The sequence below is a fragment of the Sciurus vulgaris genome (genome assembly GCF_902686455.1).
Source record: "Sciurus vulgaris genome assembly, chromosome: 17".
Taxonomy (NCBI): domain Eukaryota; kingdom Metazoa; phylum Chordata; class Mammalia; order Rodentia; family Sciuridae; genus Sciurus; species Sciurus vulgaris.
This window is the reverse complement of record NC_136478.1, coordinates 30883866-30907250: the sequence shown is the minus strand read 5'-3', so window position 1 is coordinate 30907250 and position 23385 is coordinate 30883866. Positions and strand designations below refer to the sequence as shown.

The 23385-nt window shown below is 34.5% G+C and overlaps 1 protein-coding gene across 8 annotated transcripts in view; it reads left to right on the top strand.

The window, feature by feature from the left end:
* Positions 1 to 23385, top strand: part of CHD9 (chromodomain helicase DNA binding protein 9) — a 195183-nt gene that overhangs the window by 156475 nt on the left and 15323 nt on the right. For 4 of the 8 annotated variants that reach the window (XM_079118512.1, XM_079118516.1, XM_079118518.1 and 1 more), the window contains 10 exons: positions 814 to 856; positions 1512 to 1731; positions 5237 to 5439; positions 9170 to 10075; positions 11040 to 11203; positions 12330 to 12602; positions 13312 to 13480; positions 17257 to 17396; positions 17863 to 18084; positions 21887 to 22015. In XM_079118512.1, coding sequence (XP_078974638.1) covers positions 814 to 856; positions 1512 to 1731; positions 5237 to 5439; positions 9170 to 10075; positions 11040 to 11203; positions 12330 to 12602; positions 13312 to 13480; positions 17257 to 17396; positions 17863 to 18084; positions 21887 to 22015 — 2469 coding nt within the window. The remainder of the gene's footprint in view (positions 1 to 813; positions 857 to 1511; positions 1732 to 5236; positions 5440 to 9169; positions 10076 to 11039; positions 11204 to 12329; positions 12603 to 13311; positions 13481 to 17256; positions 17397 to 17862; positions 18085 to 21886; positions 22016 to 23385) is intronic. The other 4 variants (XM_079118514.1, XM_079118517.1, XM_079118515.1 and 1 more) reach the window with 3 other exon arrangements.

The window sequence follows — 23385 nt, the reverse complement described above, 5'->3', positions numbered from 1 at the left end:
ATTTAAATTTAATTTTTTTTTCAAAGCCATTATCAGCCAGGTGCAGTGGTGCACATCTGTGATCCTAGCAGCTTCAGAGGCTAAGGCAGGTAGATCACAAGTTTAAAGCCAGCCTCAGCACCTCAGTGAGGCCCTAAGCAACATAGCAAGACCCTGTCTCAAAATAAAAAGTAAAAAATAACTGGGAAAGTCTCCCAGTGGGTAAGCACCCCTGGGTTCAGTCCCTGGTATCATATTAATTAATTAAGAAAAAGAAAAGCCATCAGCAAAAAAAGAAACAAAGAGCCCTCCTACACAGATATTATGATAATTCTAACTTCAGACTTTTCTAAAATGATAATAGAAATTAGTAGGCATTGAAATAGATTTCCAAAGTATTAAGGATAAGAAAATGTTAGCATGCCTAATTGAAAGATGCTCTGTTGGTGGGCAAAAATTAGAACTACAGTACAAGTAAACTGTTCAAGGCTAAAAAGAAAGGATTTATAGGTTGTCAAATAAGAGAATTTTCTGAGAGTTGGTATACAGAGGGAAAAAAATGTAGCAATAAAACCTAAGGCATGCTCAGAAATATAGAGGAGAAAATTACTTGTTTAAAAGTAATAAATAGAAAAGTAAATAGTCTTAGTAAATAGTGACTGACTTAGAGTGTCAGATTGAGAATGAGGTATTTGAAGTTTCATTTTTGCTAAATTTTTAAATCTATTGCCAAGAAACATTCTCTATTACAAAGAAGTTTGATTCTCTTCCTATGTGTATATTTCTTGACTCAGTTACCTGTGGCAATTTTTTTTTTTTTTTTTTTTTTTAAAGGATGATGTTTCCTCACCTGGAGATCTTGTTATAGCAGATGGAGGTAAATTGCATTTACTTCTTTACTTATCATTATTGTAATTTCACATTCTTATGACACTATGAGATCAATAAACAATCACAGTTTTATAATGTTGCTATGTATGTAAATCTTTTATTGAATATATTTGTAATCATAGGACATACTGGTTGATTGTGAACTTAACAATGTTTTTAGTTGTTGCCCATCTTTTTTCAGTGGTTCTCTGTTTTTACAGCATTGAGACTGATAATTTTATGACTTGATTATTAAATTTATATGGGAGATTTTATCAACATGTCACCAAGTATTAATGTAGTAATACATTCAATTTCTCATGCTTTCCATATGTACATGAGGAACCATTTTTTATTACCCAGTTTCTACAAAACTTTTCTGAGCAAGATCTGCTTCTACTTCCTTCCAATATTAAGAAACACATTGTTGCTAGAGTACACTTGTCCCCACCTGGCACCCAGAAGAATCCATGCCTCTGCTTCCTACAGTTCAACTAAGAAAGTGGGATTTGCTTAGTATGAATGGGTATACATTAATTATGGCATATTATTGTAATGTTATACCTATAAGTAGAGTGTTAGATCCTGTAGTTTATTATGTAAATAAAATCCTAAAAGCTACAGCATTATGATAGTGATTTTTAATATCAATTTAAATATAGATGGTCAACTGATGGAGGGTGATAAAATTTATTGGCCTACTCAGTCAGCTTTAACCACACGGTTGAGACGTCTTATCACTGCATATCAACGTACTAATAAAAACAGACAAATCCAGCAGATTCAACCAACCTTCTCAGTGCCTGCCAGTATAATGCATCCTCTTTATGAAGAAGCCACTCTTAATCCTAAAATGGCAGCCAAGATAGAAAGACAACAGAGGTAAGACAATAGTACTAATTCTTTTTTTTAAGGTGATGTATACTGGAGATCATACATGCTAGACAAGAGTGCTCTGCCACTGAACTGTGCTCCAGTTCCCTAACTATTTAATGTAGTATCTAAATGTTTGTTAGGTGGGTACAGTGGCATATGCCTGTTGTCCCAGTGGCATATGCCTCCAGAGACTGAGGCAGGAGGATGGAGAGTTCAAAACCAGCCTCAGCAATTTAGCAAGGTATTATGCAACTCAGTGAGACCCTGTCTCTAAATAAAATATTTTAGAAAGGGCTGGGGATGCAGCTCAGTAGTTAAGTACCCCTGGGTTCAATCCCCACTACCAAAAAAAATTAAGATAAAAAATAAATGTTTGATAATTTTAAAGGCTTTCATGGTGTGATTATCTTGCTAACTGATCAAAGCAAAGTTCTGGTGCACATATACTCATATTTGAAGAATTATGATAAAACTAATAAAGATTGTTGCATCTTAATTATTAGCAATACTTCATATTTATCACTTTTTCGGGGAGTACCAGGGATTGAACTTGGAGGCACGCAACCACTGAGTCACATCCCCAGCCCTATTTTGTTTCTTATTTAGAGACAGGATCCCACTGAGTGCTTAGCACCTCACTTTTGCTGAGTCTGGCTTTGAACTCGTCATCCTCCTGCCTCAGCCTCCTGAACCACTGAGATTGCAGGAGTGCACCACAGTGCCTGGCTTAATCACTTTTTTTATTGTAGGAACATTGAGCTATTTTTTAAAAGAAGATGCAGAGCATACCCACGAATAAGTTGATACAGCAGAAGTTTAAATCGTGTGAAATAGGGGCTGGGGAGATAGCTCAGTCGGTAGAGTGCTTGCCTTGAAAGCATAAGGCCCTGGGTTCAATCCCCCGCACCCAAAAAAAAAAAAAAAAAAAATTGTGTGAAATAGATTCTATTTTATATTATTTTATATTAAAAGGCAATTACAGAATGTAAGAATATATAGGAAGGCAAATTCACTTAATTCATACAAGAATGCATCTTTAGAACTATTGGTGTTAATGGAAAAAAAATGTAAGAGACCTTGATAAGAAGATAGGCAAACTTCTTTAAAAAAGAGTATATGGAAAAGAATAGCAATGTGAATCAGTAACCTAGCTTCCTTGTTTTAAACCTGAGTCCTGGGATGTTCTTTGGAAGATAAATCATTGTTCTTTTGTTTTATTTGCAGTACATTCAATGTAGCTAGAACTTAGTATGAAACCTAAGAATTTAGCTATCCTAGCTGTAAGTTTTAAATGCTGTTACCTCTGTAAATATATTATTCAAGTTATCCATTTTTGTATAACAGACTATCCCAAAACATACTGAAATAGAATTCATGTATTTCTTTTGATTCCCTGAGTTGACTGCTTCTTCTGTTTCAGGTGCAAGCATAGGCTGGGGTTCTGAAATAGATGGACGTTTTACCCCAGTCACTCACATAGCTGACTGTTAGTACTAACTGCCAAATGGAAACCCTAATTGTAAGAGGGATCGTTCTAAATAGGAAAGTAGCAAAAGCAGTTGTTGCTGATTTCTTAAGGCCCAGTCTCACCAATTATAAAGTGTCACTTTTGCCCCTTTGTCTTGGTCAAAAATGTCATAGCGCCAGCCCATATGTAAGGGCGAGGGAAATAGATTCCATTTAAAGAATCCGTGACCATCATTAATCTTTTATATTCATTTTTCCTCAGTTTTTTGGGTCCATATTAATCTTCCTAGAATAATAGTTTTATCATGGTGTGCAGTGGCTCTATATTTAAAATAGATATAAAATCTTATATTTTTAAGCCTGGATTCAAAGTTCTCTTCAGTTAGGTTTCAGTATACATTTCTAACTTTTCTCAGTATAATTTCCTTTGTTAGAATGTATTACAGTCTTAACTCAATACCCCAGTTTTTTTTGCTTTGTTTTTATTTTGTTTTGTTGGTACTAGTGATTGAACCCAGGGTCACTTAACCACTGAGCCACATCCCCAGCCCTTTTTATTTTTTATTTTCAGACAGGTTCTCACTAAATTGCTTAGAGCCTTGCTAAGTTGCTGAAGCTGATCTCAAACTTGTGTTCCTCCTGCCTCAGCCTCCTGAGTCACTGTGATTATAGGTGTGCACCACTGTGCCCAGTTCCATTCCTACTCCATCCCTATTCTTATCACCCAGGTTTAAGGTTCATATGATTTGATTGACTTTCTGGACTTGCTGTTTTTACGTTGTCATTAAATTAATGTATAACTATGATAAAAAATGACTCAATATTTTTCAAAGTTCTTTCCCATAAGCTTTTTTCTCAGTGAGTTAAGCAAGGAAAAATTTCTATAAATGGAGATACTGAAGTTTGGAGATCTGTGATTTATGATGTTAACATTACCCTTTTTAGGTAAAAGTTCTTACAAGAAACTTTTACTTAAAAATAAAGATTATTAAGCCAGGCATTTAGAGCATTTCATAACTTGACCCCAGCTTGCTCGTTTTGTCACATGTATGAGCCATATCCTTGTCATCCCAACAAAATAAAGTACTTTCTACTTTGCTTATTCCATACTGTCTTAGTAACACCCCCCCTCATCTTATCCTTGTCCCATCTTACTCTGAGAAATGCTACCTACTCAGTGATGTTTTTCTTAATTGTTCATGTCTGAACTGATCTTTCCATTATCTGTGCCCTCCCAAAATTCTTTCTTTCTATAACTCATACAACAAAAAATACTACCTTGTACTATAAAAGTAGTTGAAAATAGCTGTGCATAGGTGGTACATGCCTAAAATCCCAGCGATTTAGGAGACTGAAGCAAGAGGATCACAAGTATAACAAGTATAAGTTGCCTTGGCAACTTAGCAAGACCCTGTCTCAAAACAAAAATTTTTTGAAAGGACTGTGTATGTAACTCAGAGATAGAACACTCCTGAATTCATTTCCCAGTAATACGCGCTCCCCCCCCCCAATAATGTGTTTTAAAATATTTTATCACTTTCCTGAAGATCAGGGTCATCTTATATAACCTTGTGTCTTGTGCATATTTTCTTACATAGTAAACATGCAGAAAACTATTATCTGAGGAACAATGTATGCTAAATAAAAAGTATGGTTGAATTGATAAGTCAGTTAGCATTTTAAAATGTATTAATAACACAGTAACCCTGATTTTGATCCTTTAAAGTGTTAGGTACTGCTGGGCATTGTGGCGCATGCCTGTAATCTCAGTGGCTTGGAAGGCTGAGGCAGGAGGATCGCCAGTTCAAAGCCAGCCTCTGCAACTTGGTGAGGCCCTCAGGAACTTAGTAAGACCCTGTCTCAAAATAAAAGATAAAAAGGGCTGAGGATGTGACTCAGTTGTCGATTGCCCCTGGGTTCAATCTCTGGTACCAAAAACAAAGTGTTAGGTACTAGAAATGTTTTAAGTTTTTACAATAGTCATTATTTTCAGTAAAAATGTGTATTGATAATGTGGTTTTTTCTTTAATCTGAATCAAAATAGATGGACAAGAAGAGAAGAAGCTGACTTTTATCGAGTTGTATCTACATTTGGAGTTGTTTTTGACCCTGATAGAGGCCAATTTGATTGGACAAAATTTAGAGCTATGGCTAGGTTACATAAGAAAACTGACGAAAGTTTGGAGAAATACTTATATGCATTCATGTCCATGTGTCGGAGGGTTTGTCGTCTTCCTTCCAAAGAAGGTATGTATAAATTTTTCCCTTTGTTTTAGTCAAAGAAGCAAAATCACTGAAATTCAGAAATTTTTCAGAATTTTAAATAAATTATGCTTTAAGATCCTCCATTTCTTAATCCCACTATTAAAATTTATCTCTAAAAAGGATAAAAAATACTAAGTTTTAAGATACCTCACATTTGACCACAGATTTATGATTAGGAAGAAGCAGAAGTTAAACAATAGCTTTTGGTAACCAGAACTATGTCTTGAATCCATCTTATAGAAACTTTGCTAAAGGATTAATTTACCTGAATAATTTTGCAAGAAATGACGCCCCCTCTTTTAAGACATTTTAAAGTATTTTGCTATATGTTCTCCACTTGAATATTATTTAAGTGGTGGGTCTAAAAGTGTAACTCAGTGGTAGACCACTTACCTAACATGAACAAGGCCTTGGATTTGATCCCTAGTATTGCAAAAGTCCTTTCTCTCTCTCTCTCTCTCTCTCACACACACACACACACACACACACCCCACACTTTATTTCATAGTTTGGCCCCTGCTTTTTCTTGGTTTGCCCCTTGTGTGAGCCATATCATTCGTGTGTGTGTGTGTGTGTATGTGTGTTTGGGTGTTTTATAAGTCTTAAATTCCACATAAGTTTCCATATGTGTGTGTGTGTGTGTGTGTGTGTGTGTGTTTCTTTTTAATTGTAGATGGACATATACCTTTATTTTATTTATTTATTTTTATGTGGTACTCAGGATTGAACTTTGCCTCACACGTGCTAGACAAGTGCTCTACCAATGAGCTACAACCCCAGCCCCATAGAGGTTTCTTGTTTTAATTTTATTCTTACAATTTTTTTTGTCAGTCTGTTCAGTAACTAATCACCCAAATACCAGGTGATACAGAATAGGTTTCAGTCTACTTTCAGGTATGTTGGAAGACCATAAGTGGATTTAACAGTCCATTTAAAGCAAAGTATTATGTCTTTTATTTTGTATTGTTACCAGGAGTCTCTTATTTCTTTCTTGTGTTATTCCCATCAAAAATACGGTGATATGAATAAATCCATTACATTTGATTCTAATTTTAAAAGAGAAAAGGCTAATTACTAATCATTGAAAAGAAAGGCCTTCCTTTTTAGAAATGTGATTGAAGTTTTATTTAGGATTTCAAACTACTTCAGTTCAAAGTGCAATAATTTTTTTCATAGAACCTGAGGACAAAATATACCTAACAGTTCTACGTAATGAATAATTAACTCCAGACAATTTAGTGCTATGTCCTAATAATCTAGTAATTATTTGAAAACATAATAACAAATATTGAAAAAAATGTTTTTTTTTTCTTAAATGTTCACAATTACTTCTTAATGGAATATGTGTAACTTTTAGGCACTATACAAATTCTCAAATTGCGTTTGTAGTCTATACCATTATTTCCTTGATTTTTTTTTTCTTTACTATGTTGCTTTGTTTTGAATTATTTTCAGATTTACAGAAAAGTTGCAAAAAATAAACAGCGAGTTTCCATGTATTCCTCACCCTGCCTCTCCCAATGTCAAAATCTTAACATGACTAATTATAATTATCAGACCAGGAAATCAATCTTAGTATAAAATCATTAATTCCATTATACATGTGGGACTGGTTGTAGGACGTCAAAGAATATTAAAACCCAAGGATGCGCTAGTTCTTAAATAAATTGGGTAGTATTTGCATATAACCTATATATATTCTCCTAGAGTTTGAATCATCTCTAGATTCCTTTTAATATATAATACAATTTAAGTACTATACAAATAGTTGTATTGTTGGGGTTGGGGAGATAGCTTAGTTGGTAGAGTGTTTGCCTCACAAACACAAGACCCTGGGTTCAAACCCCAGCACCACCCAAAAAAAAAAAAAAAAAAAAAAAAAGTTGTATTGTTTAGGGAATAATGACAAGCGGGGGAAAGTCCATACAGGTTTAGTATAGACACAAGTTTTTTCCTCCAGCTATTTTCCATCCAGTATTAGTTGAATCAGTGAATATAGGAATCTGACTTTGTGTTTGAATTTTACCAGTTTTTACCCTAGTGTACATTTTTGTTCCAGAAGTCCACATTGTAATTGGTTGTTCTTTCTCCTCAACCTCCTGTAGTTTGTAACAGATTTTTAGTCATTTTTTTCCTAAATAACCTTGGTACCCTTAAAACCATTGAATAATTATTTTGCCATGTATCCTTTGATTTGGGTTTGTCTTGTGTATTCACATGATTGGATTGAGATTGTGTATTTTAGGATAGAGTACCATAGAAATATTGTGTCTTTCTCAGAATGTAGTATCATGTACTTCCTGATGTCAATCTCTTATTACTGATGATGTTGATTTTAATTGTTTAAGTAGGGTATGATTTGTTTTTTCACTATATCTTTGTCCCTGTAGTTAACAAATATCTTTTTTTTTTTTTTTTTTTTTTTTTTTTTTGGTGCTGGAGGTTGAACCCAGGGCCTTATGCTTGCAAGGCATGCACTCTACCAACTGAGCTACATCCCCAGCCCCAACAAATATCTTAAGGAATCTCAGAAATCCTATTTCTCCTCAAATTTTCACCCACTGATTTTAGTATCTGTTAGATACTACATCTTATCTGCAACAGTTTTTATGTAGAATTCTGTTGCAAGGAAGAACTGTTTCTTCTCCCTCGTCTATTTAAAATAATCAATTGCTTATTAATATGAATTCATGGATATTTATTCTATAGGTTACAATCCAATTTTTTTTCCTAAAATTGTTCCATATTTGACCATTATGAGCTCCCCAGGTTGGTCCCTGCATTATTTTAACAAATTCTTATCTTTTTTAAGTGCTTGCTAAATACTAATAACCTAGATTCACAAATATATGACCTCATCAAAAGGAATAATACATGATCTGATGTTGAAACTGAACTACCTCCAGCTGGTAGTTTGTGTGGTATCTGGCAGATATGCCTACGCCTGTGTTTCTCTCAATTTGAAAAATTCCTTGGTTCCCCTATGACTTCACTGTGATGCCCCAAGTTACCTTGTGCAGTTTGAGATGTCAGTTTACGTTTTTTTGTGGGGTATCATTTAATAGCTCTATTTGTATTTTCAGTGAGTTTAAGCAGACATTTTTCTCCTCAATCAAGACAAAGTTTATAGGGAATTTCTTTAAAGTAAATTCCTAATTACACTAACATACTTCTAAAATTATCTTATGTCTTAGTTATTTTTAGAAGATCAGTGTGTTGTTCTTCATTATTTATTTATTTATTTATTTATTTATTTATTTATTTAACTGGGGATTCAATCCAGGGGAGCTTTACCACTGAGCTACATCCCCAGTCCTGTCCTGTCCTGTCCTATCCTTTCCTTCTCTCTCCCCGTCCCTCCCTTTCCTCCTCCTCCTCCTCCTCCTCCTTTTTCTTCTCTCTCTCTCTCTCTCTCTCTCTCTCTCTCTCTCGCTAAGTTTCTTAGGGTCTCACTAAGTTGTCGACACTATTCTCAAACTTGTGGTCTATCTGCCTCAGGCTCGCAAGTCACGGGGATTACAGGTGGGCACTACCATACCTACTAATCGTTCATGATTTTTAATGATTCTTTTTAAAATTTATTTTTCCTGTGTGAAAATACAAAAATTTTGGAAATTGTACAATGATGCTGAGTAGAGGTGTATTTTAGAAGTTAAATTATTTATTTATTTTGAATTTTTGAAGTTAAAATTTTTGTCCTGTTTTAATGCAGAATTGGTAGATCCAAATATTTTTATCCAACCAATCACAGAAGAACGTGCTTCTAGGACTTTGTATCGCATTGAACTTCTGAGGAAAGTACGGGAGCAGGCCCTTCGACATCCACAATTGTTTGAACGCTTGAAGCTTTGCCATCCAAATCCAGACTTGCCAGTCTGGTGGGAATGTGGCCCTCATGATAGGGATTTGCTTATTGGCGCTGCTAAACATGGGGTGAGCCGAACAGATTATCATATTCTTCGTGATCCTGAACTCTCATTTATGGCAGCTCAAAGGAACTACAGTCAAAGTAAGATGACTCATTCAAGGACTTCTACCCCACTTTTACAGCAATACCAAGTAGCACTTTCCGCTTCTCCTCTTACCTCTTTACCTAGGCTCCTAGATGCTAAAGGTATTATTCTAGAGGATATGAAAGTTAAAAGTGAAACCCTTAAAGAAGAGCCTCAGTCTTCTGAAGAAGAATCTATGTCTTCTGTGGAAACCAGGACACTAATAAAGTCCGAGCCTGTAAGTCCAAAGAATGGTGTTTTATCACAGGCTACTGGAGACCAGAAATCTGGTGGAAAAGTTGAAACAGACAGACGCATGGTTGCAGCCAGAACAGAACCCCTAACTCCAAACCCAGCTTCTAAGAAACAGAGAGTCCACAAAAGAGGATCAGAATCTAGTTCTGATTCTGACTCTGATTCTGAGAGATCATCCTGTTCTTCCAGATCATCATCTTCCTCGTCTTCTTCCTCTTCTTGTTCCCATTCTCGATCAGGCTCTAGTTCTTCTTCATCCTCATCATGTTCTTCAGCATCATCTTCATCTTCCTCCTCCTCCTCCTCCTCCTCATCTTCTTCATCTTCATCAGAAGAAAGTGACAGTGAAGAAGAGGAAGTCCAAAAGCGAGGTATATGCATAAAGTAATTTCACTATTTTTAAGACAACTTTTCAAGGGAAAATGAAAATTTGATTTAGATAACTTAAGCATGCTTAACATTGTTAGCTCAAATTTTATGCATACAACTTTTCCTAGAAATTCAGCATTGAAAAGGAAACTAGAACTACTGGTATACACTCCCTATTCAGTATTTAAGGCATTTCAAAATAGATTAGTCACACACAGTAGCTTTGTAATTGCCTTAAATTTGGTAGTACATTTTCCCCCTGAAACAAGTTGATTAGTTAACAAACAAAAGTTAATATTGTATAACAATTACCAGGAATCTTAAACAGGCAAATAAGAATATGATGGGCCCTACTTGACACCTATCTACTTAGAAGGATATAGTTTAAGAACTACAACTTATCAGCAGAGTAGTATTAGGTGGTATTCTTCTCCAAGTATCTTTGAGATTCAGGGATATGAGTCATCACTAGGCATGTGCTGGATCCACTCTGGCTTAAAGAGCTTCATACCCAACAGGAGCCAGAATCTCTTATAATAATTCCATAGGCATAGTGTTCAGGGTTGCCACAAAGAATATGCCTAATTCTAAAAGTTGCCTCATTTAGAGAATTATGGTATCCCCATCAAGTATTTGTATTTCTCCCAATTCAAATGAAATCTTCTAATGAGGAATCATTCTAAAAGTAATGATTACTTTATTGTAATTTAGGTGAATTTTTCCTTTTTATAAAATCCATTTTCTCTACCATTTGTTTTTACTTTTTCATTTTCAAATGTTTCTGAATAATTACATGAAAATTTTATAAGTACATATAAAGGGGCTGGGAATGTAGCTCACTGATAGAGCACTTGCCTAGCATGCATAAAGCCCTTGAGTTTGATCCCCAGAATTGCAAAAGATTAAATCAAGGACATATGACATTGTCTTATGCAGTCATTTAAAAATGGTTATAATTATTCCTAGCAGAAAGTACCCCTCACATGAAGGCCTATGATGAAGAAAGTGTTGCATCACTGAGCACTACCCAGGATGAGACCCAGGACAGTTTCCAAATAAACAATGGGACACCAGAATCTGCTTACCTCTTACAGGGTGGTTACATGCTGGCAGCTTCATATTGGCCAAAGGTAAAGGAATAATTTATTTTTCGGATTGATTTTTTTTTTAGCATTTTTCTATATTGCCCTATAGTGTTTTCTATATTGCTATATTATTATGGGAAAAAATAAGTAATTATAAAATGTGGAATGATATTTTGGCATTAGCATCAATAGTATGTCTTAACCATCCATTACATTAGTTCTGCTTAAATGTGTGTGCTTCTCAACATAACTTTAAAATGTTTAAAGTAGCTCAGCATGGTGGTATACACCTGTAATCCAGTGGCTTGGGAGGCTGAGATTGTAAGATTGCAAGTTCAAAGCTAGCCTCAGCAACTTGGTGAGACCCGAAGGAACTTATTAAGACCCTGTTTCCAAAAATTAGAAAATAGGTCAGGGGATATGACTCAGTGATTAAGCACTGCTCGTTTCAATCCCTGGTACCTCTGAAAATGTTTAGAGTAAAAGATGATGAATCCTTATATCCAAGTTAATAGTCAAGCACTTCTTTATGACAACATGCTTCAAAAAACAGTCCCTTTAAGTACATGAAGCGTCAGTGGTAAAAAGCATCCCAGACTGGATTGATAGAAGCTCACTCATTGTGTTATAAGACTAGTACAGAAATACTCAACTTTAGGAATGAGTTGTATCTCCAAAGGTCTGGCCTAATTATTAAAAATTTTCCTTTGGGAAGAATGATCTCACTGATAAGTGGATGAGGACATATAATGGGGGGTGGGAGGGGTTAGTGTTAGGGTTAGGTTTAGGGTTAGGGTTAGGGAGGGTGGCAAGAATGGAGGAAGGAAGGACTGTATAGAGGGAAAAGAGGGATGGGAGGGGTGGGGGGAAGGAAAAAAATAACAGAATGAATCAAACAACATTACCCTATGTAAATTTATGATTACACAAATGGTATGCCTTTACTTCATGTACAAAAAGAGAAACAACATGTATCCCATTTGTTTATAAAAAAAATTTTTTTAATTAAAAAAAATAGGAAGACAAGGGCCCACACAGCCCTATATTTATTTTATGATTATCCTTTCATTTATTCAATAAATGCTTATCAAATTTGACTATTGTCAAAAAACAAACAAATAAATAAGGAAAACAAAAAAAATTTTTCCTTTGGTGGTGCATGTTTTTCTAGGATCGTGTGATGATCAACCGGCTGGACAGTATTTGTCAAACAGTTCTCAAAGGGAAGTGGCCTTCAGCTAGAAGAAGTTATGATGCTAACACGGTGGCTTCTTTTTATACCACAAAACTACTGGACAGCCCTGGAGCAGCTACAGAATATAGCGAGTCCAGTGTTCCCACTCCCCCAGGTGCTGGTGTCAAAGAAGAACATGATCAGTCAACACAGATGTCAAAGGTGAAGAAGCATGTACGAGAAAAGGAGTTTACAGTGAAAATCAAAGACGTATGTGTATTTTTATTGCCCTAGGGCCTGATTGCGATTGCGGTGTGCAGCATGCTTTTCCTGCAAATGGCTGCCTGCTCTTATTCTTCCTTCCTTCACATACTTGTCTCCTGGTATTTGTGTTTTCTTTTTTGATATCCAGGTTATTAAACTTGAATATTCTACTAGAGGGATCATCATTAAATGTTTCTCTCCTTATACTTCTGAAAATAGTTCTGCTGATCAAGATGCTTTCTTAAACAATGTGACAATTTGTTTTGATTCTTTTATATAATATTTTATTATATCAATGTACTCTCAAACATTTAGCATGTCCTGTTATTAGTAATGTTTATTTTAATAGAACTTTTGAATCTAGGTTGATTACTAGGTATCTAAAATATGGGTAACATTATCTGTGTGTCATTATGAATAATGTACCTTGAGATGTATTAATAAAGCTGAAAATGTCATAATGTACTAATTACACAAAAAACTGTTTTGCTTAGAAAAGCATGTTACATGAATTTTTTTCACTTAAGATAGAAAATTATTGTAGAATTTAATTAAAAAGTTTTATCCAATTGATTTATAAGGAAAATGAGAACTTCATTAATGTTTCAGGGTTTCACTTCACTTTTTCTAAGTAAAAGTTTTCTTTTACTATCCTATCCTACAATAAGATTTTCATTAACATTTTCTGTTTTAATACTGATGTTTTTTTAAACAGGAAGGTGGTTTGAAGTTGACATTTCAGAAGCAAGGGCTTGCCCAAAAAAGACCATTTGATAGTGAAGATGGTGCTCTGGGGCAGCAGCAGTACCTCACTCGACTTCGGGAACTTCAAAATGCATCAGAGACAAGCCTCGTCAATTTTCCAAAATCTATGCCTGTATCAGGTGAAATGCAAATAATATTGTCTTATTATGAAATATTTCCTACAATTTCAGAATTCTCTTATGATTCTTGTAATAAAAATTCATTTTTCATTTAATGTCGGAACCACCGTTAAGTGTATAAAGTAATAACTATAACAAATTTTAATAAATGTTGGAACTTTTAATATGGCATTTTAAATCACAGACGTCAGTTTAGTTTGGGGGCTTGAATATTTGGGGGAAGACTTTTTTTTGTACCAAGGGTCCATAACCACTGAGCTACATCCCCAGCCCTTTCTATTTCTTATTTTGAGACAGAACCTCACTAAGTTTCTGAGGCTGGTTTAGAACTCCTCCTGCCTTAGCCTCCCAAACTGCTGGGATTACAGGCAAGTGCCTTGAGAATGACACTGCAGATCAACTGAGTCTCAGTGTGTTGACCACCACATATTAATCTCCCAAAATACTAATTTTCACTTATAGCTAAGAAATAAGTTCAATTTCCTTTACATGTTCATTATATAAGGCTAAGAACTCTGTTTCGGTGTTATACCAAATCTGGTTGCCACACAATACTTGCAAGTATTTCAAAACTACTGTGTATTGCAGTGTGTGGAATGCCTACATTTTGGGAAAACAAAGCTTTTTTATAATTGTTATCTTGAATTTATTACTGTTTTCAATTGCTGCTGTGCCACTTTTTAATTTTAAATTAAAGTGATGAAGCTTAGCTTCATCAATCATCAGTTTGGTTTCTTGAAGATTCATTGATTATTCACTGTCATTTTCCAATTATTAGACTTTCAGACATGTATTAATCACAGTTTAAATTTAAATCAGCTTTGCTTCTATTACTGACACATAAGTTACCCAAATTATGCTTTACAATTAGAGTTTTATTATTAAGGAGTTCCTTTTTTATTAGAAAATGGGAATGGATGGGACAATAAACTGTGTGCTTTTGTCCAATCTAAATGAAGTTTAATAATATCACGACCCTTATCTTGATGACTCCACCATAAAATGGAATTGATAACTGTCATCTGTATATTTTATTGCTATTGCAACTGAAAATTGTATAGCCTTCACTTATAGGTAATTCTTTGGTAAGGGAAACTTTTTAATAGTATCAATAGGAACATGACTTTTCCAACTATATAATAGGTTAACACTATATAGAGTTATTATTAAGTATTCTATCTCATCTGTCTTAATTACCTTTATGAAAATCTGGAACCTGTATTCCTGATGAGACTTTTTGGCAAGTTTTAACATTTTTGAGTCTTTTCTTGTTTGTGAAATGAGGAACAGGAGGAGGAAAGAGGTCACATTGTTGGGTGAATTACATAAAACAACAAAGTGTCTAGTAAAGAGCTTGGCATACAGTTAAACACTACATAGATGTTAAAAATTAGATGGTTAACAGAAGTTTAAAATTCAAGCATTTGTTTGAAATTTCAAAAGGATGTGCTTTTTTTTATTCTTGTGATTACCTTTTGAACTTTATTTGAAAACCTGAATAAACACACCAAGTGAAATGTAACTTAATTTATGAAGGAAAGTAAAATAACACAGATTATAATAAGAAGATAAAACTAAAGCACTCATTTTGGAAACTATGTGAAGTAATAGATAAAGGATGACAAAACTAAGCAATGTGGGGTTAAATTCTTTTATTAACTCTTGTGACATTGAGTGTTTCTGATCTCATTTTTAAAACAGACAACAATATCTCTGTTTTCATTTTGTTTTTGATGATTTAAGATAGCTTTGTAAAACATCGTCCAATGTATCACTTATAGTAGGCATTCAATAGAAAGAAGCTTTTAAAATATTGTTATTGTTAGATCTACAGTAAAGACAACAAAGACTTCATAAAGTTAAATTTTCATTTTTAAATTCTATCTTAAAATTCATTGAAAATATTTATTAAAATCACTCTAAGAAATAAGTTAGGTTAATATGTAATTAAAATAAAGATTTGAGCAAGTAGGATATTTTTATAAATGTACACTTTGGTGTGCACATATGTTTTTCTATTGATAATTATAGTACTTTTCTTTTATGTAGTACACAGGTAGCACTAAAGGGAAAGGGACGGGAAATAACACAGTCTTTCATTGCTTGGTAGACTACACTTATATGTTATGTATTAGGTAATACATTTAAAAACAAGGTCAGTTATGCTTGGAGCAGTAGTACATGCAATTCCAGTGGCTCAGGAGGATCACAAGTTCAATGTCAGCCTCAGCAATTTTGTGAGGCCCTAAGCAACTTATTGAGACCCTATCCCAAAATAAAAAAGGGATTGGAATGTGGTTCAATGGTTAAGCACTCCTGGGTTCATTCTCTGGTACCAAAAAAAGAAAAAAGACAAGGTAATTATCTTGCTACAAGGAGCATTATACTCATGAATGATGGAAAATGAAATATCACTTCTGACTAGAAACTTGGACAAAGTCCTATGAAAGAGGTGGAATTGAACAGGATTTATTAAGATTAGAGATGGTTCTGGAAAACAGGGTTGATAGGAAGTGTGGAAATACAGGATATAGCCTAAACCAGAGATAAGACATCAGGAAAATTATGTTTTTTTGATAAGACTGACTTAGCTAGTGTATAATTTCTTACTAGAGAGATCTGTATATCAGATTAGAGCCTGCTTATGAAATATGAATCTGAGTTACAAAAAGCATGAAAAACTAGACTATATGGCAATGGTTGAAGGTAGAAATAAAACTGATACAAAGTAGTTCATTCATATTAAGATAGGAAGCCATGAGATGTTTTTATGAAATAGAATGGCACTTTGAAAACTGATACTTTAGGAAGGTTATTGTTATTAGAGCTAAAATGTACTATAGTGAAAATATTTTCAAATCCTATTTATAATATTGTTAATATAATTAAGAAATTTTACTATATGGATATAATAATAAATATATTATTTTTATTGTATTTAGTTATTCCTTACCATGTGAATTAAGGAAATTTTTTACAACTGAAATGGGAGGGAAGTGAGTTCCTTCTATAAGGTTACAGAGCTAGCCAAAGGGCTACACTTTTATTCAGGAATACACAGAAACTCTCAAAAAATTCTCCTTAATGATTGAAGACATATTTTCCACTTATGCGTAGCTACTGAATAGGTATTTATTGAAAAATAAAATGCATGGAACTGTTTCATACCTCTTACAGACATGACTATCAAGTGCCTACTAAAATGAGGAAGGTCACTTTAATTTAGTAACTAAAACTTTACTGATGATACTAAAGAAAATAAGTAGGTTGGAGCAGGAATAGACAACAGGAAAACTGAGAAATAAGTTAGTCTGTATTAAGAAGCAGCACAAAAACTAGACGAAATTAATTTTCTATTTGAATTGGCCTTATTTTTGAGTTGAGGAGGGTCTGAAGTACAGAAGGATATTTTAGTGTAAGAAAATAGAGAGGTGATTTTTAAAATAAGCTTTTAGAAACTGTAGGAATTAATGGGTTTGAGAGAGTTTGTCTTGAACAGGAGAAAGGCATGCTTCCTACTCTAAAAGAGGCAGGAAGAGGTGCAGAAAATGGAGTAGAAGAATTGAGAAAACAAGTCAAAAATTGAAAGAACTCTGTTACACATCTCCAAATTTTAAAGTTGAGAAGCAGGGGAGATGTTTTTATTCCAAGAATTGCTCGATTTAGGGTATATAAAATAAGCACTAACACTTCCTTATAAATTTAGAATACTGATTACTTTCACTTCATTTAAGAACTAAAATTTTATCACTATTTTGGGTGTTTAATTTGATTAGGTACTTCCATTCAATCAACAATTGGTGCCAATGGAGTGATCTTAGACAACCAGCCTGTAGTCAAAAAAAGGCGGGGAAGGAGGAAGAATGTAGAAGGTGTTGACATCCTCTTTTTTAACAGAAATAAACCACCTAATCATGTAAGTAAAGTAACTAAAAATTACTGATCCTTGAGACTAAAATTCAATCCCATAAATATACACATTGTAGTTTTATGAGTTTTAAAAATATAATGTTAATAAAGAAATTAGAAGTATATCATATATTTTCAGGTTTTGTATTATTAGTAGAATCTGACATTGGCCAAGATTCATGAAAATCTTAAGTTTAAAAGATTGAGTAGAATTTAATGGGATACCTTTTTTTTTTTCTTCAAGAAAGAACCACTCCCATGTACATATGTGAAAACATCACAGTATATCCCACTGTCATGTATATCCACAAGAATGGGATCCTAACTAGAATAAGAGAATATCCCATGCTTGTATAATAATATCAAAATGGATTATAGTATAATGTATAACTAAAAAGAACCAATAAAGAGAAAAAAAAAGAACTACTTCATTGAAGCTTGGAAATAAATTTTCATTTGGTGTTTTTCTGCAGGTTACTTTAGGTTTAACCACCTCACAGATTTCCACAGGGATAAATCCAGCATTATCCTATACTCAACCTCAAGGAATTCCTGATACAGAAAGTCCAGTTCCAGTTATTAATCTTAAAGATGGGACAAGACTTGCAGGAGATGATGCACCGAAGAGAAAGGATTTGGAAAAATGGCTTAAGGATCATCCAGGTTATGTGGAAGATTTAGGAGCTTTTATTCCTGTAGGTGATAATTTTTAAATCTTGGTATACATCATTTCTATGATCTGTCAAACATATAATGATGAAGCATGATTTCTCATTCACTTCTGCTAAATATGTGATCTGCCTAAGATTTAGGAAAATTAACTGAAAAAAGAATAACAATCTTTTTTCCCATGATACAATATAGTATCATTTTCCACTTTCCCTTCTGCATTCAACAGGTATTTAATAATAAAAATCACTTCTGATATGAGTACAATGTTAGACCCAATGGAAATTACAAAGGTATAAAACTTCTGACACTTCCTCAAATAATTCATCTTCTTTCTTTTTTTTCTCTCTTTTTTTTAAATATATATGTGTTGCTGAGGATAAAACTCAGGGCCTCACACACACAGGGCGAGCACTCTACCGCTGAGCCATAACTCCAGCCCCGAATTGATTTTCTAATATTGGTCATAGTAAAAATTTAATTCTGTCTGCCATTATATTTAATTCCTAAAGTCTGTTATCTTAATGCACTGTATTAGAATGGTATTGTTATGTTATGACTATTTTACAGATTAAGAAATCGAAACACTGGGATTTTAAATAAATAGTCCAAGGCCACACAGCAAATAAGTCCAGAATTGCACACGCTAGGCAAGTGGTGTACCACTGAGCTACATCCTAAACCCAGAACTTCTGCATTTAAGCTGTACTTCAGGCCATAAGAGTATGGGTTCTGTGTCTCTGCAGGTGCATAAATTTATGTTAATCAAAGATGAGAATCTTACGTTTAATTTATATTCTTCCTAACCTCTGAAATACTGTCATCTTATGGGCTTTCTCACTCAGATATATATTATTTATATTCTGGAACTTTATTATTTCAAACACTAACATATTTTGTGTCATTATCCTTAACATTTCTATGTACTTTATAAGATAAAAGAATGTGGGTCTATCTTATGTATGTGGAGGTTAAAAGTCTATTTGCCTCCTTAAGATCAAATGGATAACCAAAATGAAGCTGTCCAAAATGAAGCTGTCTGCTACCCCAAGAGCTTCCCCATCCCGCCCCACTTTTCTCACTGACCAGGTTCAAACCCAGGGCATTGTACATGTGAGGCAAGTACTCTACCATTGTGCTACAACCCTAGCCCCACCCCATGGGCTTCTTAAGGTCCATGTCCTATTTACCTAAGTGTCCTAGGGCTGAGCACATGAGTACTTATAACATGGAATAGTAAAAAATAAAAATCTTGAAAACTAAAAAGTTCTGTAATAATGGTAAAATGATTATTTTATTAACAGAAAAAAAATCGCCTTGTTATTTTTTTCCATGAAAAGAAATCAGGCAAGTTCTAATCTGGAGAATGGTTTTTGTATCCTTGATATGTATTTAGATCCAATATTTCATTTTGCTACTGTTACCAGGAACTAACCTGATGTCTAAAATAGAGAGCCATAGTCTCTCCCCCTCCCACAAAACCTAGGGCACTTAAACACCGACCTACATCCCCCATCCCTTTTTATTTTATTTTTATTTTTTCATTTTCTTTTTGTTCCAGGGATTGAACTCAGAGGTGCTTCATCACTCACTGAACCACATCCCAGACCTTTTTAAATATTTTATATTTAGAGACAGGGTCTTACTAACTTGCTGAGGTTAACTTTGAACTAGCCATCCTCCTGCCTCAGCTTCCTAAGCCACTGGGATTACAGGTGTGCACTGGCATGCCCAGCTTAACTTTTTATATTGAGACAGTGTCTTGCTAAGCTGCTTAGGGCCTCAGGGTCTCATTAAGTTGCTTAATTTAAGATGGTCTCAAACTTGAGATCCTCCTGCCTCAGCATCCCAAGTCACTGGTATTACAGGCACCACTGGGCTGGGCTTCCTTAGTTTATTCTTCTGGGTGCCCTTCATAGCCCTAGTTTACTCAAAGATGGAACAATTCTCAAGCTTTTATTTAATTCCTTTTCATTTTGATGCCAAATAATGCCCTTGTAATTATAAGGGGAGGACTTGTTCCTAAATAAAATGGGCAATTTCAAAGTGAATATTGTAATTCAAAAAAACAATGAGAATCATCCTTTTAATGCTGTAATTTCATAATATGTTAGAAAGTTATTCCCAGACGTGGTACATACACCTGTAATCCCAGCAGTTCAGAGACTGAAACAAGAAGATCACAAGTTCACAGTCAGGTCAGCAACTTATTGGAGGCCTAAGCACCTGTGACAAGACCCTGCCTCAAAATGAAAAAGGGCTAGGGATGTAGGTCAGTGGTAAAATGCCCCGGATTCGATGGTTCAATTCCCAATACAGGCAGGCAAGCACAAAGGAAGAGGAAAAAAAAAGAGAGAAATGGACATAGAAGTGAGAGGAAGAGAAAGAAATTCATGTGTTCAGCCAACAAATTTTTGAGTGACTACTATGTGCCAGTTATAATTTTAGTGATTGAAAATATACCAGTGAACAATGTGATATTTTTCTTGCTCTTGTAGCACTTACACTGTAGTCTCTGAAGGATTCTCACACCTTTCTCTTAATCACTGCAAGAGTTTTTATTAATGTTCTCAATTTTTTTTATCCATTCATCATTTTCATTGCCAATAAATCTTTTACCATAATGTTTTTTGTAACTTTATTTTTAGGATTTAAAAGCATGTTTTTAAAAGGCAGCATTTATGCCCTGGTGTGGTGGTACACACTCATAATCTCAGCTGTTTGGGAGACTGAGGCAGTAGTACTGCAAGTTCAAGGCCAGCCTTGGCAAGACTCTGTCTCAAAAGAAAATTAAAAAGTATTGAGGATATAGCTTCATGATAGAGCGTCCCTGGATTCAATTCCCAGTTACCACTCCCCATACCCACCCCTCCACACACAAAGGCAGCATTTATTCCACTAAAGAACAGAAGATATTTTGGACATGGTGGTATGAACCTATAATCCTAATGGCTTGAGAGACTGAGACAGGAGTATCATAAGTTCATAGCCAGTCTTAGCAATTTAGCAAGGTCCTAAGCAATTATTGGGACCCTGTCTAAAAATAAAGAACAAAAGGACTGGGGATGTAGCTTAGTGGTAAATTGCCCTGGGTTAAATATCCAGTACCAAAAAAAAGAAGACAAATAGAAAATATAATTTAATTTAGCTGCTTTTCCAAGGATACTTTACATTAATGATTTCATAGATCTCACACATTATTATAATGTCTCTATAACTAAATAATTATGGTATAGAATATATTGCAATAGAGGTATGTATAAAGTTCCATTCATGGGTACAAACATAAGAACAATTAACTACCACTGCACTATATTCCCAGCCTTTTTACATTTTTTAATTTTGAGGGAGTGTTTTATTAAGCTGTGTAGGCTGGCTGCATACTTGTGATCTTTCTGCCTCTGCTTCCCCATTAGCTGGAATTAAAGACATGCACCATTGTGGCCTGCTTGGTTCTGCATTCTAAATCAGTAACTACATGGAACATTTGCAACATGTGAAAAATAACAATTGTGAACTAATACTAGGAGGCTGAGGCAGAAGACCACAACTTCAGGCTGGGCAACTTGGCAAGACTGGCTCAAAATAAAAAATAAAAAGGACTGAGGGACTGGGGTTGTAGCTCAGTGATCATTGTGATTGCATTGAATAATTCTAAAATGTAAATTTGAAGAAAAGACTTATATAAGTTTTTTATTAAAATATTTATAAGTTTAAATATTTTTAAAGTGCCAGCAACTAAAAGGATTAAATTTGAAACAGCTCAGTTGTAATATTTTGAATAGTTTTGCAGAAGCAAGCATTTTAATATTTCTTTGTCTGTTTTAGAGAGTGCAGCTTCATGAGGGAAGACCCAAACAAAAAAGACATCGTTGCAGAAACCCCAATAAGCTTGATGTTAATACTCTTACTGGAGAAGAACGTGTTCAACTGATTAACAGAAGAAATGCCAGAAAGGTATTTATGTATTTGTGGTTAATCTTTTACATTAATTTAAATATGTAGGAACTCTTAGAACACCAATTCATTATGTATTATTTTCTAACAAGACCTGACAAAGGATTGAATTTAGCAGATTTGTGGGGGAAGACGTTAATAATAATTTTATATATCCTAACCCTAAATCCTGTAACACCTACTAAGCTATTAAATGAATAAGGAAGCTGCTCAACATATATGGATCTAAGCAGTGTCATTTCATATGGTTGTGCCCTACACAGGACACTACAGCTAAAACATTGGTTCTTCTCAGGAGGCAATTTTGCTCTTTAAGGGAACATTTGGCAGAACCTGGAGACTTTACCAGAGATTGAACCCAGGGCTCTTAGCCACTCAGCCATATCCTCTGATCCCTAGCCCTTTTTTATATTTTACTTAGAGCTGGGATACCTGAGTTGCTTAGGGTCTCAGCCTCCCAAGCCACTGGGATTACAGGCATGTGGCACTGCACCCAGCTGGAGACATTTTTGGTAACCATAAATGAGCAGTGTGGGTAAGTGGTGAGCAGGAGTAGGGCGCTACTTGCATCTAGTGAGTAGAAGCCAGTTACTCAGATCAGATACTGCTAATCTTTCTGCAGTACATAGGACAACCCCACAATACCAATCCAAAATGTCTGTACTGCAAAGGTTGAGGAAATGTGATCTAAGGAAGAGACACCATTGACATCATAGCCATCATAAAATTTGTCATATTTCATCACTATTTTCCATCAGATAACCCTAACATGTTTGTTCTGTCAAAATCAGCATAATGTATAATTTTATGGTAGATAGAAGTGAATTGTCTTAAGTAAAAGTACCTTGTAGACTAATGGCACTTCTATGCTTATTCCTGTTTTGTCTTTTAAGATTTGAGGTTATTCTGAAACCAGATTTGATTCAATATTTGCTTCCTGAAATTGTTATATATTTAAATGAGTAATATGTGTCTTTACCTTATAAAGTAAATGATAGAAGACTTCTGATACCCTTTTGTAAATGTAGCTTTGACATACTATTTTTTATTCTGATAAATAAATGATAAAATTTGAAAGAAAACGTGGTCTGAGGGTAAGAACACCAAATTTCTCATTGAATTCTTTGGCTCAAACACTCACTTTACATTGCTCATGTTAATTCCCTGATTCTGTTTTACTCTGTTAAATACTCTCACTCCTAGGATAAAATTTTTAGTTTATTATAAGAAATATTGGAAATAGAATAATAATATCAATTGTTTTACTATCATTCTATACGCCAACTCTTTAAAATTAATGCCAGTTTTTCCCCATTTTGGGAGATAATAGTTCATTCAGCTTTTGTTAGTATTTTACAGTAATAGCATAG